The sequence below is a fragment of the Cryptotermes secundus genome, unplaced genomic scaffold (genome assembly GCF_002891405.2).
Source record: "Cryptotermes secundus unplaced genomic scaffold, Csec_1.0 scaffold526, whole genome shotgun sequence".
Taxonomy (NCBI): domain Eukaryota; kingdom Metazoa; phylum Arthropoda; class Insecta; order Blattodea; family Kalotermitidae; genus Cryptotermes; species Cryptotermes secundus.
In genome coordinates this window covers 406,083-431,266 of record NW_019721013.1, presented here as the reverse complement: position 1 = coordinate 431,266, position 25,184 = coordinate 406,083, and the positions used below count along the sequence as shown (strand labels likewise).

At 46.4% G+C, this 25,184-nt stretch overlaps 1 protein-coding gene across 1 annotated transcript in view; it reads left to right on the top strand.

The window, feature by feature from the left end:
• The first annotated feature begins 5,875 nt into the window (after positions 1-5,875).
• LOC111875261 (T-box-containing protein TBX6L) overlaps positions 5,876-25,184 on the top strand; it is a 36,632-nt gene continuing 17,323 nt past the window's right edge. The window contains exons 1-3 of the mRNA XM_023871345.2: positions 5,876-6,000; positions 14,437-14,572; positions 22,665-22,938. Coding sequence (XP_023727113.1) covers positions 5,970-6,000; positions 14,437-14,572; positions 22,665-22,938 — 441 coding nt within the window. The 5' untranslated portion in view covers positions 5,876-5,969. The remainder of the gene's footprint in view (positions 6,001-14,436; positions 14,573-22,664; positions 22,939-25,184) is intronic.

Genomic DNA, 25,184 nt, shown 5'->3' with positions numbered 1-25,184 from the left:
GGATGCCTGAAGCTTTACCTCCACTTCCCTATACGTCTTCACGACGTGGCGCTTAATTAAACATATGGACAGCTTTACAATAAAAAAAATGAGTTGTGTCGTGTGGGATATAACGGCGTGTAGTCCGTTGGAAGTCAACGGACGTTTCGGGGGAGCATGGAGCCTCCGTCTTCAGGTTCGAAGAAAAATCCAAGCATGAGATCAGCGTGAAAACAGGTGGGAAACAGGTCATGTGCAGCAGTTGGGTAAGTTGATGCTTTGCGCGCAGTGACACCTTGTCCTGGGATTGGGCAGTCTGAGAGGCCCCGAGTATCGGGTTGCCAGTTGCATATGAGCTACGTACATTAACATGAGCCAATGCCTTTACACTGTACGCTGGCTTGCTGTGGCTCGGATTTGTGTTCTAGAAGTCACCGGCACTGTAGACCGAGTTTAACACAATTTTTTTTATTGCTAGTGGGGTGGGACTAAGTCCCTTGTACTGCGGCCACTTCTGGCCTATTGTACCAGCCCCAGATGATAGGTGAGGGTGATTGTGGAGCAATTGGTGGAATGAAAATTGGCAGGGGAAACCGAGGTACTCGGAGAAAACCTGCCCCAGTGCCACTTTGTCCACCACAAAACCCACTTGACCAGACCCGAGATCGAACCAGGGCCGCCACGGTGGGCAGCCAGCAACTAAGCGCTTGAGCTATGACGCGGCCCTGACACCCATACAAAAGGCATAATTAGGCCTGCACATTTGCATTTTCTTTTAGTTGGCTATTTAACGACGCGATCACTAGACTGTATAGCATCATGTGGCAGGATAGACGAATCATAAATTGGATAGGCTTTAGAAGGAAGTGGTCGATATCTTTATATGGAGGGACGACAGGTGCCTCTGTCGGGATACGATCCGAGTACAAGTCTAGAGTGTCCAGGCTACACCAGCCTGCGCCCTTACAGCTGTTGGATTGTTAGGGTTCTCTTCAGGGCACCGGAGGATGAGGGGTGTTGTTCTGAATGGCAGCAAAATTGTCCTCCAGTTTAGAGCTGGTGATGGTACACGTGGTCATGGCACAGACGCCACCCGAGAGCAGGATGCCAGGCCAGGGCCGTATTCTCACCCTCGTCTGATAAGCCTCAAAATGGGCCCACAGGAAGCGAGGTCTCTGGTGTCCATCTAATGTTCGTAACACAACACCAAGGAAAATATGTAATTGTCCTTCTGGAGAATCTGATAGTCATACATCTGGTCTACTGAGACTTCAGTTTACAAGCAATATGGTCTGAAGATTCATATTCAGGTCGTCTGGGTTATGACACCGTGTAGTCTTGTAGGTGGTTGTCGGTTCTACTGTAAAGATTAAGGTAGTATGATGTCAGTACATATTTACCAGTCTGTACGGTCGATGTAGCGGCGACCCTTTACTGTTCGTAACGCCCCATCGGTTTTTATGTTTTACGTACTTAGAACTTTCCACTTATGCAGTACAGACCATTCATAATAATTTCTGTCTTGCATCGGTGTGAGTTTCACTTGATGATGAGTACGATATGGCAGATAATTGTAGGGGGCACGCGGTAGCAGGCCACCGGTTCGATTCCCGATGAGGCCATTGGATTTTTCAATTTACCTACTCCTTCCAGCCGCACTGTGGCCCTGGGGTCGACTCAGCCTCTAACAATAATGAGTATCAGGAAACTTCCTGGGGGTAAAGGGCGGCCGGCACATTAGGCTGACAACCTCAGGGCCATCTGTGAGCCGACTGGCTAGAAAGAGTGGGAGCCTCGATGTCTCACAACCCTATTGGCCTCCATGGTCTGTTACAGGGATAGCTTTACCTTTTACCTTTTAATTATAAGTTTGTGTCAGGACTGCTTATTTACAGCTTGTAATATAACTCATGCCGGTCACGGTAGCCGAGCGGTCTAAGGCATGTACTGTCTTCGCTCGCTTGGAAACCGGGATCGTGGGTTCGAATCCCATTCAGGGCATGGATGTTTAGTTTGTGTGTGTGTGCGTTTTTCTGTATTTGTGTACAGGTAGAGGCCTTGCGTTCAAATCCCAATCAGGGCATGGATGTTTAGTTTGTGTGTGTGCGTTTTTCTGTGTTTGTGTACAGGTAGAGGCCTTGCGACGAGCTGATCACCCGCCCAAGGAGTCCTACCGAATGTGTAAGATCTAGAAAAACCGAAGTGAACGGAGAAGTTCATGGAGGTAGGCCTAGGCCCACTGGGGCTGTAGTGCCAAAGGGGAAAAAAATAGAACTCATAAAGGCGTGTAAAGGGAAGTGGATGTATAGATCACTCCCCCATATGTCTTCATGGCGTAGTGTTTAATTAGTTGAACACAGAGACAACTTTGCCTCTTTTTAATGGGACACATGCGGGATGCTAACATATAGAAGTCTTAGTCTTCTGTTCGTGAGGTACTTGGGTCGAAACTCGGCTTGGATACCAGGTATCCTGTCTGAGGTTTCCGTATTTTGCTTTACGTCCAGGCCAATGCTGGGGCAGTTCCGCCTCCTTCCAAATCCTTTCCAATTCCGCAGTCAAGTTGTCCACTGCGTCGCGAAGTGAAGCACGTGACGAAGCCGCTCTGCAACCTGCTGTCACATGGTACGGAGGAGGTGAGAGTCCAGGAAGCCGTTTTGCACTGTACAGAACAAAGGTCGGCTGGCTAGACCACAGGCCGTGCCGTCCGTCGCGAGTTCAGTTATGTCCAGTTTTTGTCTGAGGACGTGGACTAGAGTCATCTGGCTCAGGTTAGGGTCCAGTGGCGGGCTGTTGTCTGGGTGCTCTGCTCCTTGCAGCAGTCAAATGAACCTGAGAGGGCGCACTTCGGGTGCGGGCACGCTGACAGTTGCCGCAGCTGCGGGACGCCCTGCCCAGTCCCTTGACTCCAAATTAATTTGTTTCATTTGAAGGCGACGTTAGCAGCTGGCTACAATTAGTGAATAATGAATTGTAAAGGATGTGGAAGGAGGCGCTGGTGGTCCAGTTTCAAGTAATATCCAGACAGAAGATACTGAGGAAAAACAAAACAAATCTCAAATCAAGTTAGCTGGTGTCTGGGCCCGAGATATGTTCCCATCATGTTCTGCCTACGGAGCAGGGTTGCTCAGCGTTCTTCTGTTTCAGTGCCATATTGATGATGATGATGATGATGATGATGATGATTGATCTTCCCCTTCTTCCGTGGATTGGGCCGGCTATAGTCTCTATTCAGAGCCGTGTAGGTAAGGTAAAGCTGTCCCTGTGCTTATCTAACTAAGCGCTATGCCATGAAGGCGTATGGGGCAATGGCTGTATGGATCCACATTTTCTTGACCTCTACACTAGCTAGAGGTGAGTGGTCAGCTTCACGCCCCGGCTACTTTACCACCAGAAACGAGCCCCCGGTACCCATTGTATAGGAGGTTGGATAAACCCCAGAGCTGGTCTGGACGATGTGGAGAAGTGAAAATCTTTGGCCCTACCGGGACTCGAACTCCGACCTCTCGGTCGCTATCCCGACTCTTCCGAACCGTGCAGCTAAAGGTAAAGCTGCCTCTGTGCTTAGTTAATTAAGTACCACGGCATGAACACGTATGGGGAAGTGGAAGTATAGATCCACGTTTTCTTGAGTTCGGCACTAGGTTGAGGTGAGTGGTCAGCTTCACCCTCCGGCCGCTTTACCACCAAAGAAAGAGACACTTCAGAAAAATCTCTCATCCCTGCTGGAAGTCCAACCCCCGATTCTTCAGTCATCTAGCCCATTGTACCGACCGAGCTATCCCGGCTTCACACTGTACATGACGTGTTCAGTAACTGCCTGTGTAGGTGTCTCAATCTGTGGGTCGGGACCACAGTCTGTTACACGTATGTGCATGTGATCATAAAAACTGTTTGTGCTACTGTTGGAAATACAGCTTTTCCTGAGGAGGAATTCTTTTGCAAAACTAAGCTTTGCAACTTGGAGTGCAGGTCATATTGTTACACTAATGTAAGCAGCAGGAACGGTACGGAAGGATAACATTAAGATTAATCTTCCGGGAGGCTGATTGTAAGGGTGGGAAGTGGATGGAACTGGACCAGGACTTTGTCTAATGGCAGACTCTTTTTCCTACCACCCTGATCATTGTCAGCGAAGTGTATGAACTCTGAGGGCATGAGCCCCCAAAAACGTTAGTCACAGGGAAAATCCCATCCCTTTAGGAATTTAGGAAATGCTGATAACGCGAAATTATTATTCCTTGTATCAAAATTCTGCTACCAGTCTAGGCATACGCGTATATCATGTGGTCTTCTGGAATGTGATGCCACGCTGTCTGGTAGAAGCTCACTGACGTTTCGCAGGGATATATTGCCTCCATCTTCAGGATAGAAGAGTAAGCTAAGCAAGCAACCAGCTCTGCTTGTCGCTTGCTTCTTCTTGCTTGTTTAGTTTGCTGTTAGACCCTGAAGACGGAGGCACTCCGGTAGACTTCCACATTGTGCATTGTGCCTCACCCGAGAAGGCGGTGTTTCATCATGGGGACCTCTGTGAGAACCTCATTACATGTGGTGAGGAGGTTGCGTTAAACCGGTGAAGACCGGTGAACGCCAAGACCAGCTGAATGAGATGTGGCAGCAAATGTTGGGTGTCAAGAGGAAAAAAGGTAAAGTTATCCCTGTGCCTAATTAAGCGCCATGTCATAAAAGCATATGGAGGAGTGGAATATAGCTCCACGTATTCTTAAATTTCAGCTCCAGATAAAGATGAGTGGTCAGCTTCACGTCTCAGCACCTTTACCCCTAGGGAAGAGTCTCCGGTATCAGTTATATAGGGGGCTCCAGAACCTGTCTTGATGCTACAGAGAAGAAATAAATGCCTGCCGAAATCAGGAATCAAACCCGGATTCACTCTGTCGTCAACTTCGTAACCTAGCTGCTGTACTGGCTTGTCAGGAAACTGCATGTAAGCTGCCGGTTTTTCCAATTCCGCCTCAGATATTCGCGCTGCCGACATGTTGGTGTTATTGACATCAAGAAATCAGAAAGTAAAAGCTGGTGTACAAGTGGCATGGCGTTTAATGAAAATCTGTCAGGTGATTCAGAAGTTACTGAGAGTGCATGATCACATAAGCATGTCTTTCATTATAAAATAAGGGATGGAGCTGTAGACTAAGATGCGGGTGTATAATACGTTCAGGTACCCTTTACNTCCCTTTTCTTGGGGGGGGGGGGGCTTACTCCCGTGGACTCATTCTAAATGTGGCACCTGTACCAAGCTTTTACATTGGTCGAAACTATCCTCTGTATGTTTTAGTCGCGGATTCTTCTGTTTTGTCCTATTGAAACGCGTAAATAACTTGAATTTAAATTGCACAAAAAGCTGAGTCGAACAACTTTATTTCTAATAATTCATATAATTCACCCAATAAATGACATTGTTTTACAGAGCTCACAGCATAACTTTAGCCATTTTTAATCGTGGAATCCGCCTAAATGATATATAAGGATCGAGTTCTTACCTCACAGGAAACACATTACGTCTCCGTTACAAAGCCCAACCAGTTAATGCTGTTTAGGGAAATAATCGCAGTTTATTGTGAGAACCATGAGGAACATATAAATATATTCTGTAGGCAAAGCTAATGTTAAAACATGTGGTCCATATAGTTACCATTACATCTTATATGGTTACATATCATAACAGACTTTCGGGAAGGAGGGCCCTCTAAGGTACGTAGGTTCTCGCCCATGTACACATCAAAGTCACCGATGAAGAATTAGTCATAGTTAGATTAACCAATCAGGTTGTAGAAAATATTATCACGTGGTTGCAATTTGTTTTCCGTTTCATTTTCGCGATGCTCTGCCTCCCTCATTGGTGTGACATTGGAAAGGGTGGTACAAGCCTGAAAGGGCAACTGGGGGGTGGGTTAGTGACAGTAAGGCCAGCCAGCCCGCAGTGGAGACAGTCAAGCGAGGACCACGGTGTCTAGTGGTTTGCAGGCAGCATGAGAGACGGAGCCAGCGAGGACGAAGGAGGTGAGTCGTAACGACACATCTTGTTCACGTGTATCTCTCCTTACCCCTCAAATCATTTATTTTAAACGCTGTAAAGTTATGTCGTCACTAGGTTATGGGTTTGTGGATTGTGAAAACTTGCAGTCTGATGGGTAGTTACCAAAATTTCCGAAGAACGTACTGCCTCCATCTTAAGGATAAAATATATATCTTCTCTGTCGTGTAGAACTCGGGTCTTAAATATCTCAGTCTGCATTTAGATCCAAAACACACGTGTTTCGATTTCGCCACCTGAAGCCAAGAATTTAAGACATTGGTCTGGAACCGAGACAAGCAAGATAAGACAACAGTAGATGACGAATTTCACAACTCAGTTTTATAATTACATTTTGACGTAGTTCAAATTGCGATACATGTTTTACATCGGGACTATTGGGAGGTTTGTCCAGTTGTTTCGGGTCCGGTGTCATTCTCACATAGTCCAGTTGTTTACAGGAGTAATTCTAATTTTGTTCTTAATTTTAGGAAGAAGTGAAATGCCATACAAGATAGTTACAGCTGAAATAATATTTCCCCTTGATCATGTTGCAAGGCCGTTGGGCTGCACTATCGCAGGCATGGAAATGAGCATTCCTAGGATCTGGATGTCCTGTGTGTATGTGGGTACTGCTGTTGCAAACTGACGCTAACCCTTTGTAACTAAGTGTAATTTCTCGTATAAGTAATATATAAAAATTCGGTCCATACCTCACAGGAAACACTATCTCGCCGTTACAAAGAGTAACCAGTTAGTATTGTTATTTTGTGAGAATTATGCAATGCACATATATATTTCTTTTCTGTGCAAACTATATTCTTAAGGATGTGGTACATATAGTCACCAGTGCGCGTTGAAGGGTTGCGTCGAATGCATCTTTTCCAATAACAAGGTCATGAAATTTTAGTAGTATATGCCATTTTTCACTTCCAGCTAGTGCCGTGGTCAAGGAAATGTGGATCTATGCATCCACTCCCCTTATACGCCTTCATGGCGTAGTACTTAATTAGTTGAGCACAGGAACAACTTTACATTTCTACCGTTTATATGCCATTTTTTTTTAAGACTACGCAAATGTGTAGAGACTTCTCGTCGACGAATGTGTCCCAAGCAGACGGTACAGTTTGGAAGGTCCAGCCTTCCTCGTGCGCGATGGTCTGGCGCCTATACGAGTACAACTGCCCCTGACAACACGGCGCCATTGGCTCGGGCTTCTTCCCGTTACATGGGGCCACTTCGATGGTCACAATATGACATCAGAAGATATGAGGTTTGCACAGCAGTGAAAAATCCATTTCTTGATACGCTGCTAAGTACTGAGTATTGACATGGGAGGGGGGTGGGCGTCCCTAGCACCCCGAAAAGTACTTCCGAATGCAGTTCGAAAGATGTAATACCATTTCGCACCAAACATTTTCGGGCACACGGAATATTTCATAACTTGTACTCCTCGCCAAATATAATTAGAATGATCAAGTCAAGGAGGACGAGATGGACGGGGCATGTAGCACGAATGGGGAGAAGAGGAATGCATATAGGATAAAAAAGAAAAGGTATCCCTGTAACAGGCCGTGGAGGCCCATAGCGTTGTGAGATGTTGAGTTTCCCACATTAGAAAACCGGCTCATAGATGGAGGCAAGATTTTCGGCCTTACGCGCCGGCCCCCCTTTACCCCCAAGAATATTCCTGGTACTCATTTCTGTTAGAGGTTGAGTCGACCCCAGGGCCATAGTGCGGCCGGAAGGATTAGGTTAATTGAAAAATCCAATGACTTCATCGGGACTTGAACCCGCGACCTTCCGGCTTGTAGTTTAGTGCCTCAGCCAACTACGCTACCGCGCCCCCCTGCATATACGGTATTGGTGGGAAAGCCAGAAGGAAAGAGACCACTAGGAAGACCAAGGCGTAGGTGGTCGAACAATATTAAAATGGATAGGATGCGGTGGTATGGACTGGAATGATCGGCTCAGGATAAGGACCAGTGGAGGGCTCTTGTGAACACGGTAATGAACTTTCGGGTTCCATAAAATGTTGGAAAGTTCGTGAGTAGCTGCACAATTGGCGGCTTCTCAAGAAAGGCTCAGCTCCATGAAGTTAGGACTTTTCTGTACCACAGAGACAATACTTTCCTCCTAAGTAGTTGTGCCAGATTCCTTCAGAATCGTTTATCTTTCCGTCTTCTGTAAAATAGTGAAGTTTGAAATATTTGCTGTTTATGAGCGTAACACACCATGTTAGGTGGGCCCCTGTCACCACGGCATGGCGCGTCCTCAGGTTGCGGATGGAGGAGACGCCCTCCAGTTTTGGAGGGAAGCTGTGAATGTATTGATTAAGCAGTCGCGGACAGCCGACAAGGGATGGGCCTCCAGCTTGTGGGTTGGGCGTGGGGCTAACAACTCCTCACCGTAAAAAAATAAACTCGTTGCGAAAAGTCTCAAGAAGCCTCGGACCTGGACGCATTCCTTGGATAAACGACCTAAGGAATGCATATAGGATATTGGTTGGAAAGCCAGAAGGGAAGAGACCACTGGGAAGACGAAGGTGTAGGTGGCTGGACAATATTAAAATGGATCTTAGAGAGATAGGATGGAATGGTATGGGTTGGATTGATCTGGCTCAGCATTGGAACCAGTCCTTGGGTTCCGTAAAATGCTGGGAAATCCTTCAGTAGCAGCACAATTGGCTGCTGCTCAAGAAGGGCTCAGCTTCATAAGTAAGTAAGTAAGTAAGTATGAGTGTAACACTTGGTCTCTCGTACTGACGAACGAGCACAGGCCGACAGTTTCAGGCAGGACACGTTGTACTCACATTCACTCCCACATGCCGTACCTTGGGAAAGACATGGGCTTTTGCTTGTTAATTACTGAATCCAACCGGTGAAGTCGGTTTAGACAAAGTCGACATTTCGCGCTTGGGCCCCTGCTGGGAGTACTGTTACTTTTTTGGAGACACCGCCTGTACAGTCTCTACAAATTACTGAAATTTAATCAAAATCGTCAGAGCAGTTTTCAATAAAATCGCCATTTTGACTTAGGGGCCCATTTGAAAGGTAGGATGTTCATACTCAGCGGCCGCCGACGTATGACGCTTATGAGCACAACGCGTCCAACCATTCAGTTTTCCACACACACACACACATAGGCAGACAGGCATTACTTACTTACTCATGGAACTGAGCCCTCCTTGAGGAGAAGCCAAATCTGCAGCTACTCAAGAATTTCCCAGCGTTTTATGGAACCCGAAGGTTCATTACCGTGTTCACAAGAGCCCTCCACTGGTCCATATCCTGAGCCAGATCAATCCAATCCATCCCATCCCATCCTATCTCTCTAAGATCCATTTTAATATTGTCCACCCACCTACCCCTTGGTCTTCCCAGTGGTCTCTTTCCTTCTGGCTTTCCCACCAATACCCTACACGCATTCCTCGTCTCCCATATTCGTGCTACATGCCCTGCCCACCTCATCCTCCTTGACTTGATCATTTTAATTATACTTGGAGAAGAGTACAAGTTATGAAGAGGCAGACAGGCATACATAAGTAAAGTTGTCCCTGTGCTTAATTACGTAAGCACTATGCCATGACATATAAGGAAGTTGTGGTATAGCTCCACCTTCCTTCATCTCGCCTATAGATTGATGTTAATGGTCAGCTTCACCCTCCAGCCGATTTACCCCGCTATCCATTTGATAGGCTGGGTGGGCCCCAGAGCCTTTCTCGGCACTATGCAGAAGAGAAAAATCTAGCGACGGCATAATATAATTTGTGTTGTGTGTGGGGGGGGAGGATTAAAACGCGTACGCCCCTCGTCATCCCAGTGGCTCCTCTTTCTCATACTACGTACATGAGAAAGTGAAAACAAAAAGTCTTCCGTGAAAGGAATGTCTGTCCGTCTGTCCCTGCTCTTATCTAATTAAGCACTACGCCATGACGGCGTATGGAGGAGTGGATGTATAGACCCACATTTTCTTGACCTCGGCATTAGTTGAAGGTGCGCAGTCAGCTTCACTACGAGGTTGGGTGGACCCCAAAGACGGTCTGGAAGACTTGGAGAAAATCCTTGCCCCTACCGGGACTCGAACTCCGACCCCTCGGTCGGCCAACCCATGCCAGTCGCTATACCGACTCCTGCCTGAACCTTTGGATGTGTTCACTTTTTTATACAATCCAACACTGCAGATTTTCACAGAAATGTTGTGAACCCCCCCATTTTCGGTCATATTTGGCCCTTAGCAAAGCCTATACGTGTTTGTACTCAATTGGCCCATTAGAAAGTCTACTTTGCGTGAGACCATAAACGGGCCTTTCAAGCGAACTCACACACTGTTGCACACTCCTCGCTCTTACGAGTGCTGTGCACTGCTGTGCTGCTGAAACTTATGCTTGTTCGAGACGTTTATAGACCGCGCACAGATATCGGCAATGAGTTGCAGAGAACGCCATAAGGAAGTTTGTCAACTCTCTGCAGTCCCGCTCGTCAGTTATGACACGCGTACTTGGGTGCGTGGATAATCAGCGTTTCGGAGGAACAGATTCCTCCGTCTTCAGGATCGAAGTCTAGAAATCTGCTCTCAGAATAATGGCAGGATGTTCCTTCGAAACGTTGGTGCCGACATACCAGACTACACGGTATCATAATCCAGAATGCTATAATATTGTAGCATTGTAACTGAAGATAGAGCCTTTACTAAATTACGATACATTAAGCAACTCATCAACGTAACAACGGTTGCACTTGCAACTTCTGTACGGTCCGTGCGGATAGCGACGTCACCCAACAATAGGAAAGTTGTAATCTGTGTTTTCTGTGCAGTCCGTGTCGAGGATACTGGCCGGATGACCGTCAGTCGTAACGTAAATTTGACTTTGACTTAAATTTATAAACACGCACATGTCTTGCAGAGAACAAATGTCTTCGTCGTGGATCTCGAGGAAACTGAAGGCAGGAACGACTGGACTGATATGTAAACTGGGTCACTGGGTGTTTAAGGGTCCAGTAAACCCGATTACCAATCCAAACCGAGCTCTAGTCACTGTACACGTGACAGTATGAATCTATGATACACTTTGCAGTCACCCTGTTCCTTCATACTGCAGTGTTGGACCAACTTGTGGCTATATAGTGGGTGACACTTTGCTTCGTATTTAGGGGAAGACTGGTTCGAATCCCAGCCATGCGGTCTCTTACCGTGGCCGAGGTTTTCATGGGTTTAACCCTTCAGTCCAGATCCTGACACATTCTTTCACTTGACGCTTCAAAACCGGTTCAGTTGCCAGGGCATCGTTAAATCAAACAGAATCGCTGGACCAGAAATCACATTGGCAGGTGAGCCGTGAATGTACATGTGTTGCGCTTGTTTTCTTCGGTTTCTGCCTCAGCTCGGTTTAGAACCCAGACTGCTCTTCATGTCGGAGGAATAGTTGGACCGTGTTTGTGGCAAGGCAGGCGTGAGGAATGCATACTTTGTTTTCTTCGAAAGCCCAAGAGAAAAAAATGAGGGAACTCAGACGCTTTTTTTAATATAATATTAACCCTTAAAGCCCAGTGGTAACTATATGTGCCACCCGCTTTAACACGCTAAAACTCTGTATTCTGCCCACACAGTTGATAAGGATCTGTCAACTGACTTTGCATTTTGTTGTGCCCTGCTTATCGACATGGGCATGTCCCTTTGTCGTGTCGCGTCTCATGCCTCAGCAACCCATGGGGTAAATGGGCCGGATCCAATTCCTCGCGTTGCAGGAAACGCGTGGCCCATGAAAGTGATTCCCAGGCCTTGGAACAATTCTCCGAATTGACATTCATCAAACAAGAACATGACCCTAATGTGTATTTACAGTTGGCGCGGTATCTGCATAACACGATTGTGCATCATCAAACGTGTTTGTGTTCTGTGTTCTCACGGGGTAGAGAGTGTAAATCAGGGGTGGCCAGAGTGTGGACTGTCAAGAGTGTCATCTTTCGGAATTTGAGTCAAGCAGAACTCTGCTTTCTACCCGCTCCTTGCGCGTTGCTTACTTGTCTTAGTCCTCGACACTGAAGAGGATGGCATTTGTTCCCTCGTAACTTCGGTGAACACCTTCAGGGCTATACTCTCAGCATCCTTGAAGATGGTACTTTCCGCACTGACCGCTGGGAGAACCTCAGATCCAACGGAATATGGACCAGCCTCAAAGGAACGTAAATTGTGCCCGAGAACTACATACGGATGAAATTTCATCGTAGCCGGTCCACCCCGTATCATCCACAAGGATACACAGGATTTAGAAAACACACAGAACATAGGCTGACTGGCGCTGAGGAGAATATTTGAACCTAAGACGGATGAAATGGCTGGAGGCTGGAGAAAACTGCATAATTTCTACCCTTCGTAAATTATTATTTGGTCATTTTGCATAGTGGAGGGTGGAGTTCAGTTGTGTCCACTCGGCACGGCGGCTACTGATTGGCCTATTGTACCTGCCCCGGGTGATTATAATGATGGAGAACTTTGTGGAATGAAGATTGTCAAGGGAAACTGAAGTACTCGGAGGAAACCTACACCAGCGCCACTTTGTCCACCACAAATCCCACTTCACCAGACCCGGGATCGAACCCAGGCCGCCGCGGTGAGAAGTCAGCGACTAACCGTTTGAGCTATGGCGCGGCTCTTATTAGGTCATAGATTGAAGGAAGATGAGGTGGGTAGAGCATATAACACGCATAGGAGGGAAGGCAAACACACAGAATATTTTGGGCGGAGGCCTTTGAAGGGAAGAAACCACTCGGAAGTCCTAGAAACAGATGGAAGGATAATTTAAAGTACATGTCAGAGGAACAGAGCTTTGGATTGAGGACTCGAATCACGTGTCTCAGGATTATGCGCAGTAGCGGACTCTTGTGAGCACGGTTGGGAATTGCTTGAACAGCTGAGGAACTGTCAGCTTCAGATTAGAGGCTATTCTCACGTAAGCGCAGTCGGTCGAACGGTTTGTGCACTCGCTGGCGTGGGCTTCAGGTCCCATTGCGAGAGTTGTCGTTATGTCTATTGTAGAGTAACTGATGATATTCTGATGGCCATAATTATCATCATCATCATCAGAATCTACTGGGTTCCGGTGCTAAACCCCATTGTCACGGGGGGCAGCCATGCGTGAGTCACAGGGATCGCTGGGTTCATTTGACACCACATCTCGCATCGTAATGCCCGTACCGGAAACGACACGGCTCGGCGATGTAAAGCACAGTGGTAAGTATATGTACCACCACTAGAACTGTACAACTTCTGCTAACTCCATCTTCTTGCAGAATTCAATATTTTTCTTTAGCTTTCTGTACGACCGAGATGACGAACCGAACGGTTGGAGATTAATCAATCAATCACTACAATATAAAGACGTAGGGGGGATGGGGGTATAGCTCCAGCGTTCCTGACATCGGCATTAGAAGGAGGTGCGTTGTCAGCTTCACACCCCGGCTTTTTTATCCATGGGTAAGGAGGCTGAGCTGGTCACGGAGTCGGTCTGAACGCTGTGAAGAAAACCTCTTGCCCCTGCCGGGAATCGAACCCTGGCCGTCCAGCTCTCAGCCCGCTAGTATACCGGCTGAACTGAACGACTGCAGCTGACCACGTGAAATTTGGTACAGGGACAGACCTACATTTCTGTATCGAAATATTGGTCGAGAATTGGGAACATGGCGGTGGTGCGAAGTTTTGAGGATACAGCTGACAGATCTAAAGTTGACAGAACCTGCTCTTACGCAACGACTTCTTCTTCTTTTTTCTTGACGGATTAGGCTTTCTGACCTATTCCCATTTTATAGACAGTCGGTAGGACTCCATAGATACGTGATCAGCCCGTCAGAAAGCCGCTACTTTTACAGGAGAACACAACACAACATGCGCAGACAGACACATGCAACAGCTACGCACGACACAACAATGGTAACTACACATCAGCACAAGATACTGACGCACAGACGAAGGCATGCACCAAAAATTAAACTTACGGACGGAAGCACAGCAATTTAAAGACACCTGAAGATGACCACTGTTGGTCGAAACATGCAGTGTGCATATACCAGTGATGTGGAAGAGATTTTAAAGTTTAAAACTTTAAAAAGTAAAGTTGTGTGTGAAATGGCTAGTAAAATAAGGAATAAAGATATTCATTCCTTGACTGGGATCCGAACCCACTATCCCAACGTTCGAGCGGGCGAAGCCATTTCATGCGCACGGCCACTGTGACCGATGTGGAGGACCACAAATCCATGTAATAGTAAGTGACTTGTCAGAGAATTGGGGTTCTCACGACCGTCTTCTAGGATGTGACTCCGTGTATATGATAGTTAGCAATGTACGGTGCCTCCATCTTCAGGGTATGAAATATGTCGAGCCCGAATTTAAAATAATGTTTCCTTCTGCACTGTGCCCCTCAGGTTGCGTCGTGACAGAAGCCTTGTGGGGCCCTGGGAAACCGGAACTGAAAGGCGTCAAGATGGCGCTGTTAGGAGGCGATCTGTGGCGCAGATTTCACGATGTTCATACAGAGATGATCATTACGAAGCTGGGAAGGTAAGTGCGTCTTCTTGTTAACATATCGACGCTACGTCGTCGTCAAACGGTGACGTATGTCATTACGTCATCATTAGAAAGTCACTAGATTGTAGGTTCTAAAGAGTTCTCACAATGGTGTATAACACTCAGAATTACTGGGTTTTGGAATTTTTCCATCGTCCGGTATTCTAGTTTCTATCTGTTTTAAGTACTACCGAAGAACAGCGTTCTGTTATGCGGTTTCTGTGGGCAAAAGGGCTCAATGCAAAGGATATTCATAAAGAAATGTTTCCTCTTTACGGTGGGAAGTGTTTGTCGCGTAAAAAGGTTCACAACTGAGTCGAGAAATCCTGTAAGGACATTGGAAAGCCGCAGTTGATGCCGGACCAGGCGCGGAAGGGGCTGGGACAGAAGTGAAGGGACTTCTGTGCTGGGGCTTTCGATGCATTTGTAAAGAGATGGGACAAGTATATCAGTGTTGGTGGAGGATATGTCGAGAAATAAATGTTTTCTTCCAAGGTTCGAATTTCGCATGTTTCACGTTTTACATCCGTTTGTGACTCATTTACGGACCACAGTTCCCTGCTAGTCATCATTTCACAACGGTCTAGAAAACCGAGATTAACGGCCGTGGGGATCCATTGCGCTGACCACGCGACACTCTCTATCCGCAAAAGTTGGCACTAACTTCGCCGACAAGCGGCGGTCGCTCGGTCGGTATAGTTCGCTTGCGGACTTAAGCCACGGAGTTTAGTTTAGTCATCATTACACCATTGCTGCATACTCGTGCATCGCCGCCCGCTGAAGGGTGGAGTAACCCTGACTAGGCGGCACATCGTCACGCGCTCGGTCTCCGCGTTAGGGGCCTACATCTTTGGACACTTGGCCAGCCACAGAGTAAGGATGTTGTTTATTCAAAGTACCGTCATCTGAGATGTGACGCCATGTAGTCCGGTTAAGTCCACCGACGTCCGGGAGGAACGTTCCATTTCCAGCTTCAGGATCGAACGGTGATCGAAGCAGGAAACCAACAACAAAATGATCTACTTCCTGCTGGTTTCTTCATTAGTTTACTATGCGACTCTGACGACGCAGGCAGAAATTTCCTTCTAAACGTATGTGGACTTATACCGGACTACACGGCGTCACATTCCAGTGCTCGTCATAGTCGCCATTGTGAGAACCTGAAATATAGCTTCTTTCATGAAAATTTCACCTGAACGGAAGAGATTGTTTGTGGGACCTAGCTATAGATTGGAGTATGGTACCAAAATGGATCCTAAACAGAATGTGATGTGCCCTGGATTCAGCTGGCTTAGTATTGCATTTAGTGGCTTGCTTTTGTCAACACGGTAATTATATTTTCGGTTCCAATAATAGTTTAAGACAATCTAAATATTATACATGCAAATCCAGTCCGTACCTCACAGGAAACACATTACGTCTCCACTACAAAGCACAGCCGGTTAATGCTGTTTAGGGAAATAATCCCTGTTTATTGTGAGAACCGTACGGAACACACAAATACACTCTGTGGGCAGAATGCAGAGTTCAGTTCGTGCCTCACAGGAAATACATTACGTCTCCGCTACAAAGCTCAACCGGTTAATGCTGTTTCTGGAAATAATCGATGTTTATTTTGAGAATCATGTGGGGCACACAAATACACTGCGCGGGCAAAGTGCAAATCTTACAAAGTGCAGAGTTCTCTAACGGTAAAGCAAGCTGTATATATAATTACCACTATGCTTTCAAGTGTTAACGATGGAGAATTTCTTGGCCAGCATATCTTGTTATGAAGACGATCTCTGTTCCCTGCCTTTACCCTTTGCTGCGTGACCTGAGTTATCTCATTTGTTAAAACGCAATCGGTCAGTTGTCATTTGAGGCTTGTTCTGTTGGTGTTTACTCTTGTACCCCTTTGTCCTTACCCCCTCCGTGCCCACCCCAGTAGACAATACAGCGTGGCCGTAAGACCGGGGACATGTTTATTCAGTAAAAGTCTAAATATCTGACTGACCTCAGCGTCTACATTTCTGTTCTTGTTAAATATTTGTATGATTTGCTGAGTTTTGATACTGGTCATGTGACGTAGCAGGCGCCGTGTTATCAGCCCCCAAAGCCAGTTAACGGAAATTTTGTTTATGAATGGAGGGGTGGTACCCAGCTTGTTGGCCACTGCACATAACTTTGTTGTGCTGCAACCTGGAAAACATGCAGGAGGTACTCCCACTAGTTCAAAGCCATTTCCTTCCAAATCCCTTTCAGTTCATCATTCGACGGTGAAGAGTCTCGTTACTGACAGCTCCGTGTAATAATAAAAGAGTTATATATCGTATAGTAAATCGAATGCTGGGGCTGCAAACCATCGCCAATACATAAATTCCTATAAAGAGCGTGTTCTTTTGTAACCGAATCTTTTTGTTGTTCCCGAGCAGACATCTGGATATGTGTAACTTCAGAACATGGCCGTGATGCGCAAAGTACAACTGCGCATCCTGCCGACAGATATTTTAATTCAAAATGCCTTTCGAATTGTTATCTTCTGGATTGTGACTTGCGTATAATCGTGTAGGTGGTTACTGACATTTGGTGGGGACATATGCCTCCGCCTACAGCACTGAGGTGATTTCGGGTCTCGTGATGCAGGAAATATGTTGCTACACTCCTACAAGACTACACGGTGTCGCAGTCCAGGACACTTAGTCTGAAGATTCAGTTGCATCAACGTGTTTAAGTAGCTAAGTAACTCCATTGGGCTGGGTACCCTTTGCTCAGCCACTGAAGACATTTCCAACGCTTCATTGAAACCGAAGGTTCATTACTGTATTCACAACAGCCCACAACTGATCTGTATCTTGAGTCAGATGGATGCTTCACATTCTGTATCTGGAAGATTCATTTTAATATTATTACCCCAACTACGTGTAATTCTTCCTAGTGGTCTCTTTCCTTCAGGCTTTTGACACCTACTTTTTATGCCCTTTTAGGCTTTCCCGTGCATGCTACATGCCATGTCCATCCAATTCTGCTGGATTCGATCATGCTAATAATATTTGTCGAGGAATGCAATTTATAAAGCAGTTTTCTCCATCACTGGCAACCTGTTCTCAGACACCCTCAAGCAATGCTTTTTGTTTAGGGCGAGAGACCAAGTTTCGCACCCGTACAAAACAGCAGGCCACGGCGCATGCGGCCGGCGCTGTAACTACTCGTCACAGACGTCGCAGTCACGGTGCAGAGCAGAGTCTGTGTCAGGAACTCGCATTCAGCTTAAAAGTGTCCACACGATATTCATTTCGAAGCAGAGGCGCCGATCCGATGTAAGACAGGAGCAGTGATCATGTCGCGTCTTGCACTCCGGCATCCTCACCGCAAAGTGTTCCTTGGGGGCACACCGCACCGCGTGGCGCCTCACTTCTCCTGTGAGACCCGCCGGCCAGACGTTTCGTGAAGAGACGGAGAGGGCCCACAAAACGTATTGCCTCTACAGTACCCAGGGTTTCTAAAAATAGCACTTCAAAAGAAAAACTTATAATTTTAAATGCGGCTTCAAAGCGGTTACGCTTAAGATTTGGATTCGAGACGTGCTCTGTTCGAATCTCGTCCGGGACGCCAAATGTCCTGATTGATGTTGTTCATAGTTTTCCTCCGTACCTCCAAAGAAATTCCGGAATAATACCTCGATGAGATCAAAACTATTTCCTTCCAAATCCTTTCGGATTCATCTGTAATCCAACCATTTGACGGTATAGAAACTGATCACATCGTAACATGACCCACAAAAATTCAACAACTAAAGTGAAGAACGATGATGATAGGCCAGGCTTGTAGAATGCTTGATAGCGATGAGAAATGTGTACAGTGTTATTGAAGGCGATCCTGACGAGAAGAAACAGCTGGAGAGCTCTGCGCATGTGTGGAGAGGAAACTTTGTAAGACAGGTTGGAGCAACAAGTTGTGGACTGGATTCAGCTGGCTGAGGGTAGAGTCCTATGGTGTGCTCTTTGGAGCACAGTAATGAACTCTCCGGTTCCCCAGAGAGACCATTTGGGTGACTGGATGTCAGGTCATGTTGAGTGCAAACTGATGTAAAGGCCAGAAATTCGGCAAGACCACGTGAATATGTTTGCACGCTGTCTGGCCGACGGCGCCAGCCAAGATTCCACTGGCCGTGTCTGAGTTTCGCCGCAAGTGCAAAGTGGAGTGAACACATGTCACAGACAACAAGCCATCTCTATCAGGACACCGTGAGCGGTTTTAACTTCGCGAGGTACGGGTACCCCGATGTAAGGAAGACTGCAGGCTCGACACACAGTAGTCCAGATCGTCAAGAAATTTCCCAATATTTTATGGAACCCGAAGGTTCATTACCGTGATCGTATAAGCCCACCATCCTATCTTATTAAGAGATTAATGCAGCCTACTCTCTGTCAGTAGGGCCCGCATCCTAATTAACTCCATGGAGCTGAGCCCTTCTTGAGAAGCCATCAGTCGCTCAGCTACTCAAGAATTTTACAGCATTTTATGGAACCCGAAGGTTGAAGAAAGCAGTCTTCTGTGATTTGGCACCGTGTATATGTGGTGTTAACCGACGTTTCGGAGGAACGTATCGCCTCCATCTTCAGGGTAGAAGAAAAAATATAAGAAATCTGCAAAGCGAAGAGACCGTGAGAACCGGTAAAAGCAGACACAGTCTTCTTCTACCCTGAAGATGGAGGCGATACGTTCCTCCGAAACGTCGGTTAACACCACATATACACGGTGCCAAATCCCAGAAGACTGCTTTCTTCATAGTCACCGCCGTGAAAGCCTCAAATCTTACAACCCGAAGGTTCATTGCCGTGTTCACAAGAGCCCTCCACCGGTCCCCTTCCTGAGCCAGATCAATCCAGTCCACACCTTTGCATCCTACCTCTCTAAAATCCATGGGATCGCTCATCCTGTCACAGCTAAAGTCATGTGGCCGTAGCGCAACTCTAATTGCGTTCTCAGTCCCATGTTTCCTTCTCTGGGCTATTTCACGACAGCTTCAGCAGCATAACCATGTTGTGACATAGCGGGATGGTAGGTGAATGGTGAATCGACAAGAATGTGGAAGGTAGTGGCCGTGGCCTAATCGAATTACTATCCGGACATTTGCCCGGACAGACTGAGGAAAATAATGGAAAACTTCAGTCAGAATAGCCAGTGTACCGGCCAAGATTCGAACCGATCACCTGATGAATACAGGCCTAAAGCGTTACCTCTGCGCCAACCCGTTGGGTTCCGAGGCCACAGAAGAATGCATCACACTCAGTCAGTCTCTGCTAACTCTCTGGCTGCGATATCCAGTGAACCCACCCTGTCGCGTCTCCTGACATTCCACGTGCCCTGGCCCACTGTTTAGGCGCTGTTGCAGAATCTCTCTGAGACCTGTGTAACGTTTCATACAAGGTGTTTTAATGGCGAGGAGTTCTCAGCTAGCTACCCAACTCCTAGGTTGAGGAACAACCCCTTGTCGGCTGTCCGCCACTACTTATTTGGTACAATCACAGCTGCCCTCCATATCTGGAGGCCGTCCCCGGAGCACGAATCTGTCAGTGTGATAAGGGCCCTGTTACTGAACTGAGGTCAGCCCTCACGGTCGTCCCTTGTTGATGATGATTTTGTACTTTGCTCCTTGTACCATGCGGATGTGGGCAGTGTTTCCAACTCACTCATTCACCTCAGTCTTTATGCGACTTAAAATTGTTTACAATCTCTCTTTAATTAAAAATTACATTTGAATCACATCAATTGCTGCATGTTTCGGCCCTACTGGGCCTTCTTCAGGCAGTTGTTCACTGTTTGAAAAACCGTCGCACTGCACTACATCGGAAGCCAATATATTTCATGCTGTTGCATATCGTTGTTCACACTAAAATGTGTTTGTTTGAGAATAAACCTCTCTCTCCGCTCCGCGTTATTTTCCTATTTCGGCGACCATGTTTGTCCTCCTTCGTTTGTACGTTATCAATAGTTGGGCATATGTCCCTTGAGTTTCCAACGTTTCGGAGGGACTTATCGCCTCCATTCTCATGGTCGAAAATTAAAGGAAGTAAGAAACCAGCAACAAGCAGGAGGAAAGAAATGCTTATTACCGGTTGCTTGCTCGCTTACTTTTCAACCCTGAAGATGGGAACCAATACGTTCGTCTGAAATGTCAGTAGACTTGTTCCAAACTACACGATGTTACACCCCAGAAGTTCGCACACTGCACAGTTACCGCTGTAAAGTAAGGTGTTCCTAATCTCGCCATGTGTGCATGTGAAGGCCGGAGACTGTGGGGGCCACTGCATGCAGGGTTTCGCTTCTTATCGCCGCATCGTCAATATGACTGTTTCTAAATTGTGGGATGTAAGGCGATGCAAAGCCTTTGGCTTCTCTTCTACCGCCGTTTATAGCGCGTGTTAACGAACCATTGATTTAAATGGATTTTTTCCCAAACAGCCATACTGCTCATAAATGACTGCTGAAGTTTATCATCAGCTCCAGTGGGAAAACAACCTTATCAATCTGGAATATGATCTCGGACTTTCCATTTCGCATATTGTCCTGTTGCTTGTGTCTGGGTATAATGCCAACTGTTCGAGCACATTGCCCTGCAGATCAGCTTGCCAACTGTCCCAGACCGCTTGTCGTGTTGTGAAAGGTAAAGTTGTGCCTGTTCTTAGATAAGTAAGCACTACTCCATGAAGACGTATGAGGAAGTGGATGTGCAGATCCAAATCTTTTTGACCTCGGCACTGGCTGGAGGTGAGTGGTCAGCTTCATGCCCCGGCCGCTTTACCACCGGGGAAAGAACATCCGGTAACCATTGAATAGGAGGTTTTGTGGAGCACAGTGCCGGTTTGGACGATGTGGGGAGGAGAAAATTGTTGACCCTACCGGCACTCGAACTCCTACCCCTCCGCCGTCCAACTCGTAGCCAGTCGCTATACCGACTACGCTATGTTGTCGTATCTGCAAGAAAAATCTGAACAGTTCTTTTTACAGCCATATTAATGTTCAGAAACGCTGTACGTCATGAACCACTTTGCAACATTCAGGTTGTCATGTGTACCGGCTGCTCTAACAAGCTGAACCTTGCATTCTGCCCACACAGTGTATTTATGTGTTCCGTATGGTTCTCATAATAAACAGCGATTATTTCCCTAAACAGCATTAACCGGTTGGACTCTGTAGCGGAGACGTAATATGTTTCCTGTGAGGTACGAGCTGAACCCTGCTTTCTGCCCACACAGTGTATCTATGTGTTCCGTATGGTTGTCACAATAAACAGCGACTGTTTCCCTAAACAGCATTAACCGGTTGGGCTTTCTTATGGAGATTCATCCTTTCCTTGGTTTTATGGTTCACTAAGATAATGTGGGACCCCCAGCGTCTCACAACCCTATGGGCCTTCACGGCCTGTTACAGGGATAGCTTTACTTACTTAGTTACTATGAACCTTGACCCCCTTTACGATCGCCGCATGTTCACGTACTTCCCTGTCGTTTGCATTTGGCTCTAACAGAAAAGAGAACCAGGAAATTTCCTGGGGTTAAAGCGCGGCCTGCCGGAGCGTAATGCTGACAACCTAACCGCCATCTATGAGCCTGTAGTCTATAAAATATGAGAACCTCGACGTCTCACAACCCTATGGGCCTTCACGACCTGTTACAAAGGTACCTTTACTTTTTCTTTTTTCTTTCATTTCTCCACAATCAGCTCACGTAAATATTTCTGTGTGTCTCGTAGCCAGGCCAGTCTATGCCTTCCTGTTTTCTTTCTGCTGACCGGCTTTCGAAAATTGTTTTATTCATTTTGTTTGATCCATTCTCCTCCACTCCAGCCTCCTTTTAATAAGCCACTACGTCAGGGGGGCGGGGGGGGGGTTATATAATCCACTCGTTCCCAATTAATTCTGATTCCGCAAAGCCCTTGCTCATAAGGGTTTCTTCTCCAGTGTATTTGTCATACTTTTTTTTTCGGTCATGGACTATGCTTCTCATTTTGTAATGGGTGCGCATTGTGTTTCTTATGAGGTGGAAACTGAACACTATGTAGACGAAGTTGAGGAATCAGTGGCTTCTACCCGCTGTTGCAGGAACATGTTCCCGGTGATCACACTGGAAGTGAGCGGTCTGGAGCCCGAGGCCCGCTACTTTATCGTTATGGAAATTTGCCTGTCATCAGACCGGCGCTACAAATTTGTGGGCGCGGAGTGGAAGCCGACGGGGAAGGCGGAGCCGCAACTTGCGCCCAGCTCGCGCATCTTCATCCACCAGGATTCTCCGGCGACCGGCACCCACTGGATGCGAGAACCCGTCAAGATGAAATCAGCGAAATTGACCAATAACCCGCTAAACCGTAGCGGACATGTAAGTACCTCTCGCTCTTGCGCACACCCAACATGCTTCAGCAAGGCAAGACATTCCTCATATTTCATCCAACCCGCAGATTGATTTGCCGTGTTCACAAAACCCTTCAACACTTGGCCTCATTTTGAGCCAGCTGAATCCAGTCCACACCTTCCCCAACCTTCGTGAAGGTCTGTTCTAATATTATCATCTCATCCATTCTTAGGACCCACAAATTGTATGTACTCTTCAGCCTCTCAAATTAAAATATGTGTGCAATTCTGATCTTATCGTTCTCAATTCTGCTACAAACACTAAGATAGAATAATGTAAAGTCATTTCCCTGGTATGTTTGAGTATAATGCAGTGTAAAAGTATTTGGCATGTGGGAACCTCCCACATTCTAACAGACAACAAGTTTAAGGCTGGGCGCACACCAGGCAATCACAACGAAACCGCGATTTCAGAGAAATACCGATTTCAAGCAGGCAAGTGGTTTCCAAATTAGCAGGCGCACACTGAGGAAACTTACGTTCGATTAGTTGCTCACAACATCTCAAGTGGGTGTGTTTGCCCGCCAATTTCGTGCACTTCTCTTCTGGAATGTCAGATAATAATATTGTTCCTGTAATGATATGGCGGTGGTTCAGACGGCGTAAGAGGAGAAGACAGGAGAAACGGGAACATTGAATGCACCCGTTCCTTCTGTACAATTTAAATTCACGTGTCTATATTGTTTCGAAATAATTTAATCAGGATACAGAACTGTGCAAATAATTTTACAGAATGAGCACTGAAAATTTTTCTTTATTATTAGATGTAGTAGCACCTCAAATTCCAAGATAATATACTAATTTTCGTACAGCTGTGTCAGCAGAACCGTAGGCAAAATTATAGTTTTGTATGTTCCAATTTTTATGTTTTTGAACAGCAGACGAGAGGACAAATGAAGAAAGCAGTCTTCTGGGATTTGGCACCGTGTATATGTGGTGTTAACCGACGTTTCGGAGGAACGTATCGCCCCCATCTTCAGGGTTGAAGAAAAAGTATAAGTAAATCTGCAAGCGACAACACCATGAGACACGGTAAAGCAGTTTCCTCCGAAACGTCGGTTAACACCACATATACACGGTGCCAAATCCCAGAAGACTGCTTTCTTCATAGTCACCGCCGTGAAAGCCTCAAATCTTACACAGAGAAGACAAATGGTTCTGGACTGAATGGTAGCAAGCATTACCCGAGTTCAATCTCCTCTTAATTTCCTCCTGAACCAGGTTTTGGTTTGTTATCGTCGTTCCCAAATATCTCAACTGTGCCCCATTTTTAAAACATCTGTTTCCTATCTTTATATCCTGATTCTGCCCTGCATTTTGGTGACGAGACAGCAACATGTACTTAGTTTTCTGTATGTTTACTTCTAGATCAGCCTCCTTACTAGCGTCAATGAAAGTTTATGTGTTTCTCTTTATGATATCTATATTATCACCCAGTAGATTCACTAACATGTGTTCAACTCTGGCTGATAACACTTCTCGGGAATCGCGGTTGCCAGTTTCCTTGGTGTGTGCCCGGCCTAACAGACAACAGGCAACTCCCACAATGTCAAGTCAAAGTCAGTCATGTTGCGACTGACGGTCGGTCAGTCAGTCTGTCTGTCTTGGTGTCTCATGACCAGATGTTGCTTCTTAAGTGAAAGTTACTGTCCTATGCATGTGGGGCGCCCTCTCTGACAAGAGGTCGGGTCTGTCATTTGTCAGTCATAGTTGACAGCATCTCCCACAACTTCTGGGTCTGAGTCTGAGTCACGTTGCAACTGACGGTCAGTCAGTCTGTCTGTCTTGGTGTCGAGCCCCAGCTGGGGCTCATGACCAGATATTTCTTTTGAATGAAAGTTACTGTCTTGTCCATGTGTAGCGCCCTCTCTGACGAGAGGTCGGGTCTGTCATTTGTCAGTCAGTCTGTAGTACTAAGTCCACTGTCTGTATTTACACATATTTATAATACACTTATTTCTTATTTAAATGTACATATATACACGGCCTCCGTCAGTCCAGGCTAGGTACAGCAGATTATGCCCTATTTCTACCAGTACTCGCTACTACGGCAGTCTAGTCACTTGAACGGTCGTATGCCTGACCGCCGCCAAGTTTAAGCCTCTTATACTTTCTGTGTCGGGCTTCGCCTTGTCCGATGTTGCGAACATTCTCATTATCATGATTTTGTATGACTTCTGCTTGTTGCCTGCATAATTTTGTTATGTAATCATA